The following is a 23,489-nucleotide window of genomic DNA, read 5'->3' as shown; positions in this document are numbered from 1 at the left end:
ATGTACATCCGCTCTCATATCTTATTTGGTTACTATCATAACTTTTAAAGTGAGGGACTAGCAGGTACTGGCTACAGTGCTAGTTTTACTCTGAGTAAATGTTTGCAAACTACTCCAGTCCATCTCTGTCAATGAACTTCATTCCTGAGTTGAGAGTCCCCCTTGTAGTCCAGCTCTGGGCCTCAACCCTGTTCACAGATTCATAGATTTTAAGGCCAGAAGGGACCATCTAGTCTGACTGCTTGTATAACACTGGTCATAGAATTTCACCGTCACGCTCTGTTGAGCCCAGTGATTATTCTGTCACCTCAGTCCTGACATTCAGAGTTCTCTATTGCATTGGCCTTAGTCAATATACACCAAAAAAAGGATCCTGCAAGGTAAGATAATGGTGCTGATGCTGCTCTCTCTTACACCAGTGTAAATCAAGAACTCCACTGAAGTCAATAGAATTACACAGATGTAAAAAATGATATGATCACGGCTAATAGCTTTAGCTATACACTGGAAGTCAATGGGAGATGCCGGAGATCAGCACTCGTGAAAGTCAGACCTGAGGTGTCTAATGTGGACCCCCAAACATTGAGACACCCCAGATTAGGGAATTCTTTTGAAGTAACTGACCTAAATGGCTTGTCTGTGCTCACTTAGTAAAACACTGATAGACTAAGATTAGAAACCAGATAATCTGATTCTCATCCACCTGTCTACGCCACTAAACTACAGTGCCACAAAGGCCAATCATCTAAACTCTTAATGTTTCCCCTTCTTAAAATAGAAATAATATTTCAGTGGGAAATTTTCCATATCCAGATTGCAATATTATTATTATGATTTTGGGCCAAGAGTGAGTAACACATACCATTTTGACTCTAATTTATGATATGGAATCCTAGAAATGTAGGGTTGGAAGGGACCTCAAGCGGTCATCCAGACCAGCCCCCTGCACTAAGGCAGGACCAAGTATACCTAGACCATCCCTGACAAGTGTTGGTCTAACCTGTTCTTAAATATATCCAATGATGGAAATTCCACAACCTCCTTTGGAAGCATATTCCAGTACTTAACTATCTGTATATTTAGGGTAGGTCTACACAGCTATTAAACGCCTGCAGCTGGCCCTGGTCAGCTGACTCGGGCTTGTGGGACTCGGGCTGCAGGGCTGTAAAATTGCTGTGTAGACGTTCAAGCAAGGGCTGGAGCCCAAGCTCTAGGACCCCAGCAATGGGGGAGGGTCCCAGAGTCCAGGCTCCAGTGTATATCTAAAGCTATTAACAGCGATCATATCGTTTTTACATCTGTGTAATTCTACTGACTTCAGTGGAGTTCTTGATTTACATTGGTGTAAGAGAGAGCAGCATCACCTCCATTATCTTAGTGTCACCCACAAATTTTATAACCATAGTCTCCACTCCATTATCCATGTCATTAATGAAAATATTGAATAGTACCAGACCCAGGACTGATCCCTTTGGGAGCTCACTAGATACGTCCTCCCAGTTTGACAGCAAACCATTGATAACTACTCTTTGAGTATGGTCTTTCAACCAGTTGTGCATCCACTTTATAGTACTTTCATCGGGGCCACATTTCCCTAGTTTGCTTATGAGAATGCTATCTGAAACTATATCAAAAGCCTTACTAAAATCAAGATATATCATGTGTACTGCTTCCCCCCATTCACTTGGTCAGTAACTCTCTCAAAGAAGGAAATTAGGTTGGTTTGGCAGGATTTGTTCTTGACAAATCCATGTTGGCTGTGACTTATTACCCTATTATTATCTTCTAGGTGCTTACAAATTGATTGTTTAATAATTTGCTCCAGTATCTTTCCAGGTATCAAAGTTAGGCTGGCTTGTCTCTAGTTGACTGTGTATTCTTTGTTCCCTTTTTTTAAAAGATAGGCACTATGTTCGCCTTTTCCAGTCCTCTGGGACTTCATCTATCCTCCATGAGTTCGGCCAGAGGTTCCCAAATTGTGGGGTGTGCCTCACTAGGGGGGTGCGGAGGAATGTTTGGGGGAGGCATGGTTGGGGCCTTGACCAGCCCCCATGGGGGATGGGGAGGGAGCACCACCCAGCTCCTCTTCTGGCCTTGGCTGCCGGCCCCGTGCCTGGGAGTCCAGCTGCGGGACAAGTCTCTGGTCCCAGCTCTTTAACCTGTTCTTTCCCTATTCTGACTTTTGTGTTCCTTCCCCATTATTGTTAATGTTATTTGTGTTAAGTATCGGGTCACAATTAACTTTTTCAGTGGAGACTGAAGCAAAAAAGGCATTAAACACCTCAGCCTTTTTGGTGTCATCCATTATTAGCTTTCTTTCCCCACTAAGTAATGGACCTACAACTTTTCTTCTTGTCTGTCTTGCCTCTCATGTATTTATAGAATCTCTTCTTATTGCCTTTTATATCCCTTGCTAGGTGTAATTCATTTTGTGCCTTAGTCTTCCTGATTTTGTGCATACTTGTGCTATACTTTTGTATTCATCCTTTGCAATTTGTCTATGCTTCCACTTTTTGTAGGATTCCTTTATGATTTCAGGTTTCAGAGTGGTAACCGTGTTAGTCTGTATCAGCAAAAAGAACAGGAGTACTTGTGGCCCCTTAGAGACTAACACATTTATTTGGGCATAAGCTTTCGTGGGCTTCATCCGATGAAGTGGGTTTTAGCCCATGAAAGCTTATGCCCAAATAAATTTGTGTGTCTCTAAGGTGCCACAAGTACTCCTCATTCATCTTTTTTTTATGATTTCAAATCATTATAGAACTCCTGATACAGCCATATTGGCTTCTTGTTATTCTTCCTATTTTTCCTTCTTATCGGGATAGTTTGCTATTGCACCTGTATTATTTTACCTTTAATATTAGATATGCTACGACAAAGAATCAGTCACAAAGTTCAAGAGAAATGAAATGTTTCCAATTTCACATGGAAATTTTCCCCGTGAAAAGTGTTCACCAGTTTTGCCCGACTATAATGTTGACTCCACAATCCAAGTGTTGCTTGTGATACCAAGCAAATCCAAATGCATTTGTACTGTGAGTGGATGTACTGAATGGCATGATACCTGACCCTATTTTTTTCTCTATGGAACCCAGCCATTCCAGCACTTTTTGAACAAAAACTCCAGAACCAAGAAGCCGAGGAGGGCTCTACCGTCACCCTACACGCTGAGCTCTCCAAACCCAATGCCCCAGTGAAATGGAGAAAGGGTTCAATCCTGCTCCAAGCTAGTGCCAAGTATGAGATGAGACAGAAGGGATCTACCGTGGAACTCCTAATTCATGACTTGCAGCTGAAAGACTTTGGAGACTACACTTGTGATTCCGGTGATGAGCAGACTACAGCATCCTTGTTGGTAAAAGGTGACAGAAACATTATTTCTCCTTTCAGAGGGGTAGCCGTGTTAGTCTGTATCAGCAAAAACAATGAGAAGTCCTCGTGGCACCTTAGAGACTAACAAATGTATTTGGGCATAAGCTTTCATGGGCTAAAACCCACTTTATCAGATGCATTGAGTGGAAAATACAGTAGGCAGGTATAAATACACAGCACATGAAAAGATGGGAGTTGCACTGACCCCCCACTCGGTACGGCAACTCCCATCTTTTCATGTGGTGTATTTATACCTGCCTCTGTATTTTCCACTCCATGCATCTGATAAAGTGGGTTTTAGCCCATGAAAGCTTATGCCCAAATACATTTGTTAGTCTCTAAGGTGCCACAAGGACTCCTCCTTGTTTTTGCTATTATTTCTCCTTGTAGCTATTTCTAGTTTAGTTTAAATGTAGCAGTCATATTATTGGGATGGAAGACCAATGAATTATGAATCATGTTAACCAAGGAATGCTGCTACCTGTCCAGTGATCATGTGGTCACCAAAAGCTTTGGTGGTGTGATAAGACTGCCAGTGATTGAGATAGAGCAGCCAGTCTTATGGATCTAGCTAGACACCAATCCAGGTGGCGCTCGATCTGCAAGGAGGCTACATCCCTTTGGGATTTTCCTGAATGATGGATAAGGATAAAGGTATCAGTGCTCCACATGATACTAGGCTCAGGGACACTGGGCCAGTGAGCCCAGTCCCCCTGAGCCGAAAGCCGTTAAGTGTCATGCGTTTCTCATGACACTTTCACTTGCAGGCCCCACTCCACACCACATGCTAGCCTGCCTGCCTGCAGTCCAGTGGGGTTCCCGTGCATGCAGTTGTGCTGCAGGCAGAGAGACGGCATACACACTCAGAACCATATTTCCCGCCCATGCGAATCTCCACTTTCACTGTGGAGCCACTAGGGCATAACAACAGGCTGAACCAAGACTTTGGAGCTGAGCCCCCAAACTTTGTGCGGTTCCAAACCAAAACCCGAAAGCCCATCTCTAAATCATACAGATGTACCCCCATCTGTGCTCTAAATCAATACAAATCATTCTAGTTCTCCTTTCTTTGTGGAGTCTGGTTTTCAAAGCTGGGCAGATTAAAGGAAGATACCCATTTCCTCATTTGTGCATTCAAATAAAAAAAAACCCAAAATCCCTAGTTGAGGCATCTGAGTTCCACCTTGGGCACCCAAATGGAGAATTCGGTGTCAAACTTCAGTGCTCAGATTTTAAAATGGGCTCCTGCTACTGGGCATTGTGAGATGCTGCTACGGTCATCCTTGATTTCAGCTGGAGTTGTTGGGATTTAGCACCTCTGAAAATCAAGCACTCTACATGTGTTCCCCGTGTGGGTTTTTAAAAACGTGTTTTGCAACGTGAGCTAAAGGAGTGTCTTACAGGGTGACATGATTCCATGTAAACTCCACTTAGACCTACTGGTCTATGAAGGGTTTCAAGAGACTGCTGCGAATGGTGATGTGAAATGAATTAGCACGTTGTGCCTGTGGGTGTGTAATTCTGGTGAGGAAAAGGGTCAAAATGTTCACAACTGTATATGAAAAATAGAAGACCAGCTGTAAAAGCAGGGGAAAATTCATATCAGAAAGTCAGGAAGACAGTCACTAATGGAATGTAAATGTGTTTCCCTGTTTATCTTGGTTTAGCTTTGCCAGTGCTTTTTATACAACCACTCCAGAGCCAGCAAGCAGAAGAGGGTGGCACCATCACCCTGAGCTGTGAGCTCTCTAAACCCAATGCCCCTGTGCAATGGAAGAAAGCGGGGAAAGTTCTGCAACCAAGTGACAAGTACGAGATGAATCAAGCTGGCCCTACGACTGAGCTGACAATCCATAACCTGAATGAAGCTGATGCTGGGGAATACACCTGTGATACAGGAGACCAAAAAACCACAGCAGCTGTATATGTGAAAGGTAGGACTTGAACTCTCTCTTGATCAATACCGTTGGAAGTATCTGAACTGTGTTTAAAATCATGATCCTGGCACCATGACAAAATAGAGTTCTACAGCAGCGTCGTGGGAAATCCCACTATACATGGTCCTGTGCCCAGTAGAATAAAGAGGACTTTGGCCAGTGATTTTAGTGGGTTCAGGGCTTTTAGGGATTCTAGGGCTTCACGTTAATATTACTTAGCTACAATGTGTAATCTTCCTGTTAGAAATATTTGTATATTGTATGTACAATATTGTTTTAAGTACCCAGAATCCTTTGGGCATGAGTTGCCTTACAAATAATAATATAATAATTATGTCTAAAAATGGGGTAAGATGCTTGAAAATGGATTTAAAACAGTTGTGACTTTTTTTTATCAAAGAACCAGCAGCAAGCATAGTGGAGGTGCTAAAGGACGTCACCTTAAATGAAGGAGAAGATGCAGTGTTCAAGTGCAAGGTGTCTCGGGAGAAAGCTCGGGACGTGCACTGGTGCCTGGGTGGCGTACCGCTCCAGCCCAATGAAATGAACGAGATCACAGTTCAAGGGAAGCTTCACACTTTGACCCTGAGGCGGGTGACCCTAGAAGACTCTGGTTCTGTCAGTATCAGAGTGGGGCAACATACCTCAGAGGCACAGTTAACAGTCCAAGGTAAGTAAACAACCCCTTTGAGATAACTATTGCTTCAGTTCTATAAGAGGTTTGGTTGTTTTTTAATTCTGTGTACAGTCACCATCAGAACCAAGCACTTTTCTATAAACCTCCCACTTACGATGGCGTTGGATACTACTCGCTCTTTCTTTTACAAGCTGTACAAAGTCTTTCATGCGATGGTAAAAAATAAAAAATAATCTTAAGGGTTGGTCAGCAAAATGTGCCACCGTGTTTGTTTTTCTGTTATGTCATTTCACAGTGCAAATATAGGAGGCAGTTCTGATTTCAGGTATGCCAGTTTGACACTGATGTAAGTGTAAGAATTGGATCCATTATTATTTGTGGTTTTTTCCTCCAAATCTTCTGTTTCATAGCGTTTGATTGTGATGTCACAACACGTTGGTGTAAAATCATTCTAGGTCATCAGAATCAGGGCCATTGTATGGTCTCCTCCCCTTCACTCCTCTCTTTCCTCTACACCCAAATCCATGCTTCATGAGACAAGACACTAGAAAATGTACTGTAGGGAACAATCTTTAATAGGAAGGGCGAGGGACTTTTATCATACTTCATGGGTTCACAATGGGGGGAGGGATAGCTCAGTGGTTTGAGCCTTGGCCTGCTAAACCCAGGGTTGTGAGTTCAATCCTTGAGGGGGCCATTTAGGGATCTGGGGCAAAAAAATTGGTCCTGCTAGTGAAGGCAGGGGACTGGACTGGATGACCTTTCATGGTCCCTTCCAGTTCTATGAGATAGGTGTTAGTGTTACAATCTTTTTCATAGCACAGATCACATCCAAACCGACATATTGTCTTGTGGAAACCTCCTCTCCAGTTCACAATAGTATAACATTACTGCGGCAACTAGAGCAAGTGCTTACATGGAAAATCAATATTAGGAAAGTTATTTTATTTAATTTTTTAGCTTCTTTTCTTGCAATCCAGCAGGTGGCAACAAGTAGAGGAGTTAGAATCATAGATGTGTAGATTTTAAGGCCAGAAGGGGCCATTAGATCATCTGGTCCGACCTCCTGTATAACACAGGCCAGAGAATCCTACCCAGTTACTCCTATATTGAGCCTAATAACTTGTGTGGAACCAAAACATACCTTCCAAAAAGGTAAATCTTGATTTGAAGACTTCAAGAGATGGAGAATCTACCACTTCTCTTGGCAATTTATTTCAATGGTTAATCACCCTCACTGTTAAATTTGTGCCTTATTCCCAATTTGAATTTGTCTGGTTTTAACTTCCAGCTATTCATTCGTGTGAAGCCTTTCTTGCATACATTAAAGAGCATTTTAGCACCAGGCATTTTCTCACGGTGAAGGTATTTATATACTCTAATCAAGTCAACTTTCGATTTTCTTTTTGATAACCTAAACAGATTGAGCTCTTGAAGTCTTGCATTGAAAGGTGGTTTTTTTCCAGTCCTTGAATCATTTTGGGGGCTCTTCTCTGCACCCTCTCCAATTTTTCAACATCATTTTTAAAACATGGACACTGGAACTAGACACAGTCTTCCAGTATTGGTTGCACCAATCCCTAAATCCTTTTCAGAGTCACTGCTTTCCAGGATACAGATCCCTGTTCTGTAGGTATGACCTTACATTTAGCTGTTTTAAAATGGGATCCTGTGTGTGGAAACATGAAATCTGAGAATTAAATCTTGAGCTGCTGTGCATTTCTTATGATAACCTGTATTAAAGAGTTTCCTATCTACATGCCCGATTATTCGTGTGCAAAATGCTTTTATTCCCCTTTCTACAGTTGCTCCAGCCATATTTGTAAAGTTGCTCGAGAACCAGGAACTGCAAGAGAGTGACACTGCAAAACTACAGTGTGAGCTATCTAAGCCTAACATCCCAGTGGAATGGAAGAAAGCTTCGTCTGTGATCAAGTCCAGTACGAAGTTTGAAATCAAGAAGGAAGGGAATGTACATACTCTGATCATCCATGATTTAAAACCTGAGGACTCAGAGGAGTATAGCTGTAATACAGTCGACAGGAAGACCACTGCCAGACTAGATGTTAAAGGTGAGATGGTGTCTCCAGAGTGCCATGCTCTGAAGCCATTCATAAAATGCTATTTTTTTATGTCCGCAGGTGTTTGTGCTCTGGGATCGCTCCTCTTGCATTCAAGGATTTCATTTTTGGGGGGTGAAAAACAATCTTGTCTTTAGTAATTGAGATATGCGGTTTCTGAAAAATGGGAATTTTTCCATAGGAAAATTTGCTGAAATTTTTGGTTTTCTGTTGGGAAAATCTAAACTAAATATTTCATTTCAGGTTGGGTCACCATTAAACTGCATCTGCCTAATATGCTGTGGTGCCTCATGGGAGTTGTAGTTTGGGTGCATCGTGTTCCCATTCTCTCCTATGGGCTCGGCTCCCTAGCTGGACTACATCTCCCATGATCTCCCCTCTAATTTAGCCACGTAGTGCATGATGAGTCACAAGACCCCAGTGAATCATGGGACCTGTAGTCAAGCCAGAGACCCAGCCAATAAGGAAGAATGAGGGCACCAAATAGCATGGCACCTTAGACAGGTGCAGTTTGATGCTGACATGACTTGAAACAAAACATGTTGATTTCAGAATGTCAAAACATTTCATTCTGGTTGAAAATGTCAAAATGAACATTTTTATGTTTCCAAGTCAGTTTTTTTCAGAATTTTCTGTTGCACACAAGTCCCTGTTTTGATTTTGCACTCCAATTCTGGATGAAAACAAATGTTGAAATATCAGAATTTGCCACTGGGCAGAAATTCTGATCTTTGCTCAGCTCTAGTAATTCTTCATCTGCAGTGGTAGAGATTATTGAATGTATGTGCAATCAGCAACCTTACCTTAAAAATGGACTACATTTAGAATCGCAGCATTACTCATTAAAAATTAGCCTCTTGTAAGTACTGTAAATGAAAAGATGGTTTGTTGAACAATGTTAGTCTCCTTTTTTTAAAAAGTGGTTAAAACTATCTTGTGTTTCAGATAAATAGAGCTCCACTCCAAAATGCCCCTGGGTCTTATTTTGGTTATCACCCCAAATGTGACTGACAAAACTTTGCAAACCAAATTTAGCTAGTAGAGATTTGACTAATAGAGATGGGTCAAAACTGGAGCGACTTGTTCAGACCTCACTACCCAAACTTTTGGGGTTCAGATAAATTGAATCTGGATTTGAATCAGACATGCTTCTGATTTTTACAGAACTGAAACCTGACCAATATTATGTAAAACCAACCCCCCCACCCTTTCCCATTGGAATCCCTTCATCATTTTTAATGATTTATGAAGGTATTAAATTATCCCCCTGTACAAACTACTTTACAAAACTTTATTACCAACTAGCAACAAATAGTTGCTCTACCAGAGAACTATCAACAATTCCGACATGACTATAGGCCAGGTTCTAGCCTTGCTTGCATTCCTACACCCTGACTGGGAGTAAATGCTGGCAGAATTTGGCCTATTATCTTCAGGAATTCCATTATTGTTCAAGCTGTTATCCGTTCATTTTTTCACAAAACAACCTCCTCTCTTGTTTTGCTTCATTCACGCTGTCAGCCCTACCTGTGCTTTTCAAACGTTGGCTCCAAAATGAGGAAGTCGAGGAAGGGTGTACGGCCGCACTGCGCTGCGAGCTGACAAAACCGAGTGCTCCAGTTGAATGGAGGAAAGGAGATGTGGTGCTGCAGTCAAGTGACAAGTATGAGCTCAGGCAAGAGGAGACTTTTGTTGAGCTGTTTATTTATGACGTGGAACTTCAGGATGCTGGGGAGTACACATGTGATTCAGGAGATCAACAAACCACTGCGGCACTGCTAGTAAAAGGTAGGAAAAGGCTTGATTTGTGGTAAATAGTCCTAAAGGCCCTGGCTGTCCTCCAAAATTGGTAAAATGGAAGTTTTACTGATGAATTAGCTTTAACGTTTATCAGCCAGCGAATCTCATTTTAATATAACAATGATACAGTGTATCACTACACACTTATTTGTACCTGGTGGACCAAACTTTTTAAAAAAACACTTCTATTCTTGCACTTGCATTTTCAATCTCACAACAAACAAAATTGCAGATGCTGTTGACTCTAGGCATAAACTATAGCTTTTATGAAATTGAGATTTGCTGACCGTTACTACGTGTCGTTATCTGAGATAAGAGTATTTCCCTATACTTAGAATGGGGGAATATTGCTGCATATGACATACTGCTGTATGTTAATAGTTAGCAAATATTGACTTAGAAATGGCAACCAGTATGCCTAATTGTACCTGTATAACCCGGTGTCACGCTCTGTTTCCCTCTAGTGGCTAAGCCATTAGAGGTTTATGAGTTTGCTACTGGCTTTAAGCTGACAGCTCCAGAAATGCTGGATATCTGTTACTGATGACCCACTCAGGGGTGTTGCATTACCCATGCAATTCAGATAGTTAGATGTCCAAATACTATCATTTGCACCTGCATCTTTGCCTACAATCAGCTATAAGCACACAAAATTGTGGGTGTGAAAGTAGCGGCCAAATAGAAGCCCCTTAAAAAGCCATAATTCATAGCAGCCCTGCGCTGAGCTGCAATGATCTACTGTTATTGTTTTGTCAGTGCCCAGTGTCTATGGGGCTTTGGCCATAGTGCAACTTGAAGGACTATAGTGGGATAGCATTTCCGGTTTTCCATCTCTCTGAACCACACCCAGCAACTACCCAGAGAGAGGTTACCAGAAGGGGAGCTGTGATGAATGGAATGGTGCAGTAAGCCTCAGTAATTCACACTTGAGCATTCTCACTACAGTAGTTACTTCTCCACTGCAGTACTACCCGTGCTTTTTAAAGAAGAACTGCATAACGTAGAGGCAGAAGAACGAGGAACAGCTGTCCTGCAGTGTGAGATCTCCAAACCTGATGCCCTGGTGGAGTGGAGGAAAGGAGCGCTGGTACTTCAGCCCAGTGACAAGTATGAGATGCGTCAGAATGGCACCAATGTGGAGTTAATTATTCATGACTTGGAGGTTGAGGACTGCGGACCCTACACCTGTAGCACTGGGTATGAGATGACCACAGGCTCTGTGTACGTGCAAGGTAAGAATAAATCATTTCAAATTACCTCTCATTTCTGGTTGAATTCAAACAGGTGGTTCTTCAGTCAACAGGCCAGATTTAGTCCTGGTGTAAGTAGGTGCAACTCCACCAATTTCTGGCTTGATTTCAGTGATGTTGCACATTTTTATACCAAGCGTGAATATGGACCAATATTTATGATATAATGGAGTTCAAAGACAATGACCATACTGTCTGTAAAATGGTATAGCAACACCTGCTTAAATAACTATTTGCTTAGAGTGACTGCTATGAAGATATTGAATACCATGTTGTTAATTATTATTATAGTTATTTTATAGCGTTGTAAGTATATACAGTACTTAAATCACAGGGAAGATCCCTGGCATAAAGAGTTTGCAATATCAGTGCAGACGACACCATACAGGACACCAAATCATGAATGGATCACAAAATTCTTAGACTGTCCTCATGTTGAAATAGTATGTCCGAACAAACCCACTATGTTTGTCGGCAAGTGCATTGTTTATCTGAATGAGCGTGACAAGTTTATTTATGCAGGACAATTTGAATGTAGTTCACAGAATCTGTGAATCTAAGAACTGTACTTTAGATCAGTTCTGTGGAAGGAACGTGTATTTGTGTGTCCTTTGTTTTCCCTTGGTGTACCCGTTTTCTTGCTCTGTTATACAGAAGAGGAAGCAGAGATAGTTTGTGGTTTAAAGAACACGGATGTCTTTGCGGGTGAGTCGGCCACCTTCACCTGCGAGCTCTCGTGCCCGGGGGTGCAGAATGTACAGTGGTGGCTCGATGGATCTCCCCTTCAGAACAGCGCTGTCAATGAAATCACTGTGCGAGATGGAAAAATCCACACTTTGACCCTAAAGAACCTGGGGTCCGATGATTCGGGGATTGTGACTTTCAGAGCTGGGTCCCTCATATCTTCAGCTAAATTATTAATCAAAGGTATTTTTCTTAGAAAGATGCAGATGTCCATCCCCCAAATTACTCTCTATACTAGCGCTCCTGCCTTCTGGTTACCCGTACGAAATTCCTCCAAAATACTGTTGTGTTATTAGTATTCTGCCAGTGGCATAATATTTTCATAACTAGCGGACTCTAGGAGAGGGCCCAGGCTTGCAACATTTACTCATGCAAGTTGTCCATATTCATGCACATAGACCTGTTGGTTTCAACAGACCTACTTCTGTGAATAAGGATGACTCAAGTGAGTAAGGGTTGTAGGATCAGGCCTGTGGCTTTTACCGGGCAGCACAGTCAGGATTTATTCAAACTCTGGAAACAGATGGTGAGGATTTAGTCTTACCCTTGTGGTACCTGGGTGTTGTGTCCTCCCCAGGACTATACAAGAATGATATTACCATAAATGCCACCCACTCGCATTAATGGGTGGGAGAACTTGATGGGGCCAGTGATGAAAGGGGGACAGCCCCAGCAGCAAGGGAGGGAGACACTCGCCAATAGACAATAGATAGCTCTCCACCCCCCGTGAGGCTCTGGCACCCATTGGCCAGCCAGGAGAGAGGATTCCTGATTGGCCAGCATTCCTCAGCACCCATTATTTAACCTGCTGTGGGGGCCATGTGGAGCATCTTTCGGCTCCGTTCCAGCAGCCCACCCTACCCGCTCAAACTTGGAATGGGAACCTGGCCTGGCAGATGCTGTGGGTCTAACCGATCACCTGTTTAGGGGGTCAGGAAGGAATTTTTCTCCCATAGGCCAACGGGTGTAGGACCAGGGAGTTTTTGGCCTTCCTTGCAGCATGTTCAAGCCACAGTGGATGAAGTAGGAACCTTTAGTACCCAGCTGAGGTACTGGAGTGGTGGTGTTTATTCGTCGCAATTTGCGATTGGTTTCCAGTGTGGTTAAAAGGATAAAATGAACAGTTCCCAGAGCTAAAAGACCTGGGATTTTGGTGATGGGCCTTGGGCTCATGTGATAGGGAGAGACTTTGCTGCCCTTGCAAGCTGAGATCCCCACCCTGCTTTACCCTGTCGAGGAGGGGAGGGTGCTAGGACTCAATGAGCTGAGTCCTGGGGGGCAGGCTGAGGAGAGCATACTGCACATTATGGGTTATATGGTAGAAAGCCCTGTAACCCCTGCACTGGAACCAATTAAACGCCTGGTATAGGAGAGTGTGGGGGATGGATGGACAACACCCCTCCCCTGCCCTAAATTTTAATAGAAGTTGCAGCCTGCGGCTTAATTCCATGCATGTGTCTGTCCTCATTTTGCCACTGTCCACATCAATACCATATAACCATCGCCCTGCTACTGCTCCACAAGACACGCAGACGCAAATATTGGGCCTGATTCATCACTATGTGGCTGGAGTGCTGACACAGCATAACTCCATCAAAATCGATGCCAGCGAGCTCTTGTGCATGGGAATGCAGAACAAGTCGTGGTGCCTGGATGGAATAACACAGGCATAAAATTGCAGTAACACAATGATGACTTGGACCCATTCATTTGTTACCGATGTACTGCTGGTTGGTCCTGTACTGAGAATGTTTTGTTGCTGTTTGTTTTAGATTTGGTGAAGGTAGCCATGAACTGCAAATAAAGCTGAGCTCCAGACTTTACAATAAAGAAATCCCCTGAACATATACATCCTTTAGAGAGCTCGGGAAAAGCTGTGGCTTTGCTTTTGTACTGAGACAAAAATATTTTTTTTCTTTCTTGTATTATTGGGAGGGAGTCACATACCAGGAGGCGTAGAAGGTTAGCTACTCTTTCCATTAAAATCCTCCTCTTTGTTGGGTAGCTGTGTCCTTTAACTAAAACAGGAGTAGTCAGAGATGTGTAATCGCAATCTGAAACTACCATCCATTTTCGGTTACACCATCAACTCCTCAGCCCTAAGCAGCAAGAATGGCCTCAGGACCTGCCATCGCATTTCTCATGAGGGGAGCTGTGCCATTAAAAGCCATGATAGAGCCCTTAGGGAACAGAACTGAGCCTAGCAGGAGGAATTCAGTAGACATCTCTGGGCTGCCTTTCCATGCCAAAGCGTGCATATAATTTCCATTAACATCAGTGAAATGCACACATTGTTGAGAGGAGCATTTTCTCACAGGTCCAGTTTAGCTGATTTTAGCTAGGCTGCAATGAATTCTGCTTCTTAAGATAAGGGCTACTTCTGGTCGCGACCTTCAATGACTATTAGTTCTTTAACCTAATTGATTATATAACTTCACACCTACGAAGTCCTTTGTAGCATAGTTGTGCTTCCAGGGAGAAGGGCTTTGCTGAGAGGCTGCTATTTCAATCGCCATTCCGATTTTTGGTCAAATATATACAATAAATATCGCCTGCAAATACGCTGATGGAGGGGGAATACAAAGTAGCATCTAGGAGAGTGCCCCATGCCTGCTTTTGAAGCTTGCAAAATCTTTGGTTTTGTTTTGTTTTCTTTACGGTATTGTATTACGCCTATAACCATAGCAGCAATCTTCAACAGTGGTATTTTAAAAGAAAGTAAAGACCGTGAAAATTCAAAAGCAGCAGCATGGGTATCGCCTTTCTCAGCGGGAGCCATCAGCTACCAGGACCATTCGCAGGATTTCTTGGGTTCCTCAGTTCAAGATTTCAATGAGCCGTGGATACTAATGGTAGCACCGAGTTATCTACAGTAGAACCTCAGTTACGAACACCTCGGGAATGGAGGTTGTCCGTAACACTGAAATGTTCGTAACTCTGAACAAAACGTTATGGTTGTTCTTTCAAGTTTACAACTGAACATTGACTTCATACAGCTTTGAAACTTTATGATGCAGAAGAAAAATGCTGGTTTTGACCATCTTAATTTAAATGAAACAAGCACAGAAACAGTTTCCTTACCTTGTCAAATCTATTTTTTTTAAACTTTCTCTTTAATTATTTAGTAGTTTATGTTTAACACAGTACTATACTGTATTTGCCTTTTTTTTTTTTTTTGGTCTCTGCTGCTGCCTGATTGCGTACTTCCAGTTCCAAATGAGGTGTGTGGTTGACCGGTCAGTTTGTAACTCTGGTGTTCATAACTCTGAGGTTCTTCTGTAGTTACATGATTGACTTTACAAATCAACTAGTTAGATGGCAATATGCAATCATTTGTGCCTGTAATTGTCTGTTTTAAACAGACAGACAGACACAAGATTAGTCAAAAACTGGGCACTTATCTTCTATGGAGTGCCCTCCCTGTGATATTTTGGAAGGTCCAGAATAGGGTTGCCCACCTGTACTGCTATGCTTGCCTTACTGCCTGTGGGTTTCTGACAGGCTTTATGACCAGTGGTAAGCCGGAATGCCTAATGTAATTATACATTTCATTTAAAGTAGCTTTCACGGTTTCTTCACATAGAGAAAGGCTCCTATGACCTTTCAAACAGGCCTAAGTATCACTGGTGCAGTTTTCCTTTGGGCATCTAAAGTATCATAGTAAAGGCACCATCATATCACAGCCTGTTGGAAGCTATAGGTTCGTCATTGGAAAATTCCTGGCCAGATTTAATCAGATGAACATATAGCCACACTGGGGTTCATTTTTAGCACAGACTTACCTCATTTTTAGCACAAACTTACCAGTTTAATTGGAGTCACCCAGCTAAACCCCCGCCAATCTTGCTGAATATGTTCTCTCTGATGTTTCTGTTTTTGTTTAAGTCACTCAACCGCCTTCTCAAGGCAGCTCACCCATCCCACTTCACTATCTCCACCCCTGACAGATTCTGAGAAGCCCTGACATACTCGAGAGAGAGCCACATCCAGTGCTCCTTGGTGGAACGAGGGCTACTGTGATATGTGTCATTGTGGGGAGGAAATGATGGAGATGGAGAGTGGATGCTCTCCAAAGAAAAATAGCCTTCAAGAAGCTTAGTATAAGTCTTAGTTATTTAGGCTAAACCAGCGGTTCTCAAATTATGGGGCAAATGTGTCAAGGGAGGTGTGAGCTGTGTGATTTTATTTAAGAAATCTGTCAGCCCCGGGAGGCTGGGGCTCATGCAGAAGGGCCGTGCACACCCGGGAGGCAGGAATAAAGGGGACAGCTGGAACCCTGGAGCTGATAGCTGGAGCCACACCACCTGGGCTCGGGCTCTCCATCCCCTCCACTCAATCCCTCACCTGGGGTGGCAGCAGCAGCGCAGAAGTAAGGGTGGCAATGGGACACTAAGTCTGCTGTGAAAAGTGATATTGACAAATATCACTTTTCACGCTGCCACCGTTACTTCTGCGCAGTGCTGCCTTCAGAACTGGGCGCCCGGCCAGCAGCCGCTGCTCTCCACTCTGCCTTCAGAGCTGGGTGGCAGTATATGTACTTGTGGGGTGGGGGGAGGGAGCACGTAAACGACTACAGACACAAAGAAGGGGGGCCCGATCAAATAAGTTTGAGAACCACTGGTCTAAACTATCTGATGGTACAGCTATCCTAATATATCCTGTTTGCTTCCACGCTGCTTGATGCTGACACAAGCAAACGCTAAACCTGCTAACCTGTAGCGCATCTGGGCAGCCTTATGCTTGTAATTTCATTTCCTTTGCTTCCCATTCCACGCGGGCTCTGTGCTTGAAAAAATCTAAGCTGCCCTTTCCATAAGGATCCACTAATGCATGTCCCTCCTGACATGTTGGTTGACAGATCCAACTATTGAGGTGGTCAGTCCCATGCAGGACATTACCGTTGATGAAGATGGCACAGCAGAGCTCATATGCCAGTATTCTAGGCCAGTGCAAGCCACATGGAAGAAAAATGATCAGGAAGTTTCCGCAGATGGGCAACGAGTCATTATCGAGCAGGACTGGAATGTAGCCAAGCTAAAAATTAAACCTGCCCTTCCAGAAGACAGTGGCATCTATTCTTGTGAAGCGGGAAGCACCAAAGTTGTGGCTATGCTTGATGTTCAAGGTGAGGTCTTCCAGCACAAAAGGAAGACTACCATGGGGACCAAATAGCGACCAAGTGGCAAATCACAGCCGCATCTGACAATAAGTGGCAAATCGTTACCTATTCATTTGGTGTTCATTCCAATATCAATAATAATGAGAAACATGTTTGGTGTTAAAATGAGTTGAATGTGAAAATGTATAAAATTCAGTTGGAAACTAGTTCAATTTAATGTCCACTTTTGGTTCCAAACGCGTATAGATAATCATGCTTGCTCTCCAATGAACTGAATTTGGTAGTAGCACTAATCAAATGGGATATGTTCTGCTGAATTATTGTCATGCTGCAGATGTGGCGTTCTTGGACTTGAAAAATAATAGTACTTATATAGCACTTTTCACATACAAAGTGCTTTAAAAAATGAACTAAAGGATAAAATGGCATTGTATTTTTTATTTCCAGTTAATCTAATCTACAGCTCGCCTTTCTTGAGTTTTATATCTATTTAAAATAATAATAACTTGTAAAGCCTCTTGTAGTTTGAAATTAGATATTGTAAGTGTCCCTGGGAGACAAAAAGTGGAAAAACAATAGAAATATTATTTTATATGTAGTTAAGTGTCTGTGATAGAAAAGATGAAGAGAGCAGCTTGATTCTTAGGTTTACAGAAAACAGTGTTTCAAGGTTTGTTGTATCCTGTTCTTAAATTTTTTCCCACCAAAGACTTAACTCTTGTTTCCAATGAAGTTAATGAGAGTTTTGCCATTGATTTTAATAGCATCAGGATGTGGCCCCATATGTAACCTTTACTGGTTTAATTAACAGAGCTTTGTTTATAGATGTCTTGGACTCAGTTGCTCGGAGTCTGCATTCAAGAGTCACTATTTTCTGTCTCTCTCTTAGGTACTTGTATTGCCCCCGTTACTGTGCTATGCAAGTGCCCCACACTCTTTATTTATTTTCAATTTAGGACAGAGTGGAAATGAATATATTTAAAAAAATAATTGTCCAAACATCACAGGGATGATTTTCAAAAAGGCCTAGGAGATTTAGTAGCACAAGGCCCATTGGCCTTAAATGAGAGTTGTGACGCTGTAACCCATAGGCATTTTTGAAAATCTTCCTCCACAGGTTTTTGAGACCAATCTAGCATTTGGTGTCCCATGTAAGGTGAAAGACACCTGATCTCAGTCTTAGACTTGATGGTGCATAAGATACTTCAAAGAAAACTACCATACGTTTGCCAGTATTAACTGATTGAGGGAGTTGACGTGCAGCTACTCCATGTAAGGAACTCTCCTTGACTTCAGTGGGACACCTACATGGAGCAACTACAGAACGAGGCCCACAGCCTGCCATTTAAAACGGGACCGCCTTTAAAGCACCAAAATATCCAAGTGATCAAAGCAAACAACAGTAGAGCATAGTGGATATAATGTTTTAATAACTAGTTTTCTGCTATTTGCATATGGAATTCTTGTTTTCAATTACCGGGTACGCTATTATGATTAGAAATAATATTGTTTCTTATTTGGTTTCTGAACTGTGGGATTGTGCTCAGTTAAAAAGCCAATTTATTATTTATTATAATGCTCTGCACTTTGGTAGCTCCTTCCATCTTAGGGTCTAAAAGCACTTACCAAGTATAAATGAATTTAGTCTTAAAACGCTCCAGGGGGGCAGGGATCTGTAAGTATCAACATTCTACTTATGAGGAAAGTGGCGCACAGAGAAATTAAATGACGCGGATACATTCACACAGGAATGCAGTCATGCCTCTGACTCCTGTCCTTTGCCCTAGGCACAAGACCATTGTTCTCTTTAAACATTCAAGTTGGAAAATTCTGGAACCTCAGAAAAACTGATTTGGCTTTGCTAGAGAATAAATAGTTCAATATCAGTTTTCTAAGTGACAAGCAATTGCACACGGGTTAGAAGTTACAATGATTGATGTGGTTACTAAACAGAATTGATTGGGCCATTATTCTGGTGCTGTATTAGAACACTGATCATGAGGACCATGGTATATAACTCATGTGAGCGTTGTGGGTTTCTGTTTCTAAACTGTGCTCACCTAACTCAGTGTACATAAACTTGTACAGTAGTGTGTGCCTAATGTGTCTATGCAATTAACGTGGCTATGCACACAAATTGGGGATATGTGCAGCAAACTGGTTAGTTGTGTACAACTATCAGTTGGTGCACGCAGTTGCAGTAATTGTGTGCAAATGGGTCATGCACATCTATGCACATTTTTGCACACACAATGGCCCCGACCCCCGACACTCAGATTAGAAAATCAGGTCCCGGACATCTGTCAGAAGAATTTGGTAATAATTAGAAAGTTACTACTAAAAAAGTGTTACCGATGCAATAAATTGTAATTTTGCAAATGGCTTTTAGTAGTACAATTTGCAAAATCCCTTGTTGACTTAGATTACAAATATCATTGCATTGACCAACAGTAGTCCGCTGCTGGGATAAGGACATGTTTTGTATAAAAGGTGGTAAGATTTTAAGATGAGCTCCCTATCGGTTTCAAATCTCTCCAGCTATGATGTTAATTATACATATGGAGGAGGTTGGCAAGAAAAGATTCCTGTTGTACACAAAAGGAAACTGGTTATACCCTATATTCTTGAATTGTAGATGGCTTTTTGTATTCGTTTCCATTGAACAATTACCCCAGTTCATACGAACAATATGATTTCATCCTTCATTTATAAAGATATAGGTCAGGTTATTGGATAAATGTTGAATTAAGCCAGAAGGAAACACCGTGTTAGAGTTATTTTACTACTTGTTAAACCACATTGCTGTTGTGCATGTATTTTAAACATAATGCTGTGTTAGGATGCCATTGACATTTAAAAGGAGAAACCACAAGTTAACTTTCCACATATGGTGCTCTCATATCAGCTTCCAGGTGATGGGAATTACATAGTGTGCTTTAAGGCTCACTACTACTCAGAAGTGTGTAAGCAAAATAGCTAATGTTTTTGATCATTTTCCTTTTCCATTAGCCAAGAACAGTATTGTCAAGGGTTTGGAGAATGTGGAAGCCATGGAAGGTGGTGAAGCCCTGTTTGAGTGCTACCTTTCCAAACCAGAGTGCTACAATTACAACTGGCTGATTGATGATGAGCCTGCCAAAACCACAGAAAACATTGAGATGGTTTACTTTGAAAATGGACGCAGGCATATTCTCCTCTTGAAGAACCTCACTCCCCAGGACAACTGCAGGGTGACTTTCCTGGGTAGTGACGCAGTGACATCTGCGTTCCTGACTGTGAAAGGTAACAATGACAAACCTGTGCTTGGAGTGCTAGCTTTCCGGTTTGAAAGGCTGGACAACCCAGAAAAATATTTGTTGAGTGCCAGAGCTGGATAGTTCATGAGTAGCGTAGGTCATGGGCTCCCTGCATTACTTCTGCTTCATACAGAGAAATCTTTTATTTTATACTTTACTACTTATGTTTCGTGTGACAAGCACTTACGTGTAGGAAGTGACATATGCCACGTCTCATATAATGCTTATAAATTGTGCAAATTAGCTAGAAACAAGCAACATTCATACAGAGAGTGAGTATTCTAATGGATCAGATATAGATATTTCAAGGGTTCAGAGGTTACAATTTACATCATGATCATCATCATTATTATTGTTAATTACTTTAGTTCCTAGAGGCCCCAAACAGTTAGGCAAAGCACAGACATAGAATAAAAAGCAGTCACTGCCCCAAAGAGTTTTCAATCTATCAGCATACCAAGTCAACAAAGGGTGTATTAAACAAACAAATGAGGATGGCAACAAGGTAAACAGTGAGACAGTCCTGATTAGGTTAAGTAGTAGGGTTGCCAACCCTCCAAGTTTGGCCTGGAGTCTCCCGGAATTGGCATCGATCTCCCCATGACTGTTGAAAGCAATCCGGGAGACTTTAATAGGATATTTTAAGAAAATGACATTATGTCATGTTGGGGAAAAAAATCTCCCGGAATAGCTTCGGTCAGAGTTGGCAACCCTATTAAGTAGAAATAGCAGCAGACCATACAGCCTAGCCATTGCTGACTGATTTGCAAGCATCATGGCAAAGGTGAGTATACTTTGCGCAACTTCTGTTGGCTGTGGAACACGACCATTTACATTTCTTTCTGTTACTCAGCAGAGATGAATCCTTCTCAAACATGCTTTATCAGTTTCTCTGTGGTCTGACTATCCATCGCTTGTCTTCCCATATTTTAGGACTTGCTTGTACATTCACTCATTATACATCTTGATTGATGTGGCCCAACCAGAATAACATCTATTCTCGTATGCTTTCCAGTGTGCTATTTTCCTGAACTGCACCTTAACTCCTCTTACCATATTATACTCATGAGCTTTGCAAAGCATTCTTGCTAGGAGGGAATGCTTCCGTTTTTCAATCAGACACAGAATCTCACAGCCATGCAACATAATGAAATCATAGTTGCAGGATGTTGGGGTTTTTAGCTTCAGTTTTCCGCTTGCCCAATCTTGTTGAATCAGTTACATGCATCTACTGCTAATTATTAAACCAAATTCAGCCCTGATGTAAACAGACGCAACTCCATTGAAACCAATGTCATTGCCCATGATTGCACTAGGAATAAATGTGGCTCCTTTATGTATTTATTTCATGTACTACCTCTCCAACTATGCTAATTGGGGTGCCCAGGTATGTGAACTCCTTTGTGCTGTCAAACAATCCGTCCCCTCTTGAATTCCATTGTACAGCTAGTCTGATCTTCATCTTCCCTGCATTGATCTGTAACCTCTGTGAATGCTGCTTGTCCCTCTTGAGTCTTGGAAACCAGTGCAGGGCTATGTACAAACGCAATCAGCTGTTTGCCTTCCCTGATAATTCCTAATTTGTTCTCCCCTTTAGTCCTTACCTACCTACTTCAGTTCAATGCCAGAGAGAAGATAATGTGTGGCAAATACATTCTTGTCTCTCTCTAGATTTTATGTCAGAAAACAACCTTAATTTTGGTGAGCTGGCTTTAAAAGGTGCCACTATCAAATGCCTATTATGATAATGGCACAAACTCACTTTCCCATGGGCTGTCTGAGGAAACTGATGAGGATAACATGGCAAGACAAGGTTCCCAGATACTGAGGTTCTCATACGGGCCGGCATTCCAAGCATCCCTATTCCGTTGATGAAATCACAGGTGAGATGGGCAGGCCATGTCACCAGAATGTCAGATTAGTGACTGCCAGAGAAGAACTTTTACGGCAAGCTAAAGGAGGGAAAGTGCTCTCAGGGAGGCCAGAAGAAACATTTCAAAGACTCCCTCAAGTTATCCTTGGAGTGTTTCAACAATGACCCTGAGTTTTGGGAAGATCTCCTTCATGGTAGTTCTATTTGGCGAAACCTCATCCATACTGGAGCTACAGTCTGTGAGTGGAGGAGAACTGCTGAGGCAGAGCAGAAGTACCAACAGCGTAAATTTCGTAACAGCAGCAGGTCCGCTGTTAATCAAGCAACCCATAGTAGCATCTCTTGTTCAATGTGCCACAGACAGTTCAAAGCTCAGAATGGCCTGATCAGCTACTCACGTGTTCACAGAAACTAAACCAACCCGTGATGTCATGGTCATCTTCTAACTTGAAGGATGAACAACAATGGTAATTGCAAAAGGCTCTGAGATTTTCAGTGGAGATTGGCCCAGATCCTAAATGTCCGAGAATTTCAGAAGAGTTTGAACCCACATCTGACATTTATGGCTGACCTGTTTCCTATAATAAGCCAAAGCAAAAGCCACCCTTGCACTCTGAGGATCTGGTCAATCTCTACTTTACTGAGTTTGAACTTTTAATATAATTTAATTTAATTTTGTTTTCTTTCCTTCTAACAATCTAAACTATGGTTATTTCATCATACTCTTTTTTTAAATTTCTTTTATGTTACATTTTAAAAAATTCTTTATCAGGTGCAGTATGGCTTAGTATGTTACAATCACAGCTGATAAGATAACTGAGTTACAGTGTAAAGATGCACTGCAGTTTAACTCATGACACTTTGACAGCTGGGTTTCCTCTCTTGGTGAAGTTTGCTGTGGCTACTTAGTCATCAGTATAAATCCCATCTATTGACAGTCTTTTAGCTCAATACTTCTGTGGCACCATTAGAAAATGCTTCCAGGAGGGCATGAGTACAGGCTGAAGAATTATTTGGGACTGCCTTGTCTACTGCTAGTCAACATCGTAAGGTGTTTGGAAAAAGTGGTTAAATTGTGACAATGTTATGTCAAACTTACATGTAATGAGAACTTTATTCATACATAATATATATTAAATAAAACCTGGCTTATGTATTTGAGTGATTGCATCGCCTCATGGCATTGACGAACATGCTGCTTCTTGGTTAAATGTAACCACATAGGTTGCAAACATGTTGGATATGTCTCTCCATCTTCGTCTTTCGGTTGCCAGTTGTAAGTATACTATGTCTTTTAGCCTTCCTTATAGTTCAGCTACTGGAAGCTCAATGCAATTTTCGATTCATCAGAGTTTTCAACTGGCCTTTCATCTTGTTTCT

The 23,489-nt window shown here is 42.0% G+C and overlaps 1 protein-coding gene across 1 annotated transcript in view; it reads left to right on the top strand.

The window, feature by feature from the left end:
• Positions 1 to 23,489, top strand: part of OBSCN (obscurin, cytoskeletal calmodulin and titin-interacting RhoGEF) — a 277,319-nt gene that overhangs the window by 139,757 nt on the left and 114,073 nt on the right. Inside the window, exons 65-73 of the mRNA XM_065399153.1 lie at positions 3,096 to 3,362; positions 5,040 to 5,306; positions 5,710 to 5,979; positions 7,752 to 8,018; positions 9,549 to 9,815; positions 10,793 to 11,059; positions 11,732 to 12,004; positions 16,680 to 16,946; positions 19,950 to 20,222. Coding sequence (XP_065255225.1) covers positions 3,096 to 3,362; positions 5,040 to 5,306; positions 5,710 to 5,979; positions 7,752 to 8,018; positions 9,549 to 9,815; positions 10,793 to 11,059; positions 11,732 to 12,004; positions 16,680 to 16,946; positions 19,950 to 20,222 — 2,418 coding nt within the window. The remainder of the gene's footprint in view (positions 1 to 3,095; positions 3,363 to 5,039; positions 5,307 to 5,709; positions 5,980 to 7,751; positions 8,019 to 9,548; positions 9,816 to 10,792; positions 11,060 to 11,731; positions 12,005 to 16,679; positions 16,947 to 19,949; positions 20,223 to 23,489) is intronic.

Source organism: Emys orbicularis, chromosome 2, assembly GCF_028017835.1.
Source record: "Emys orbicularis isolate rEmyOrb1 chromosome 2, rEmyOrb1.hap1, whole genome shotgun sequence".
NCBI classification, from domain to species: Eukaryota; Metazoa; Chordata; order Testudines; family Emydidae; genus Emys; species Emys orbicularis.
Note: the sequence above shows the minus strand (reverse complement) of the source record. Positions and strands in the feature narration are given on the sequence as shown.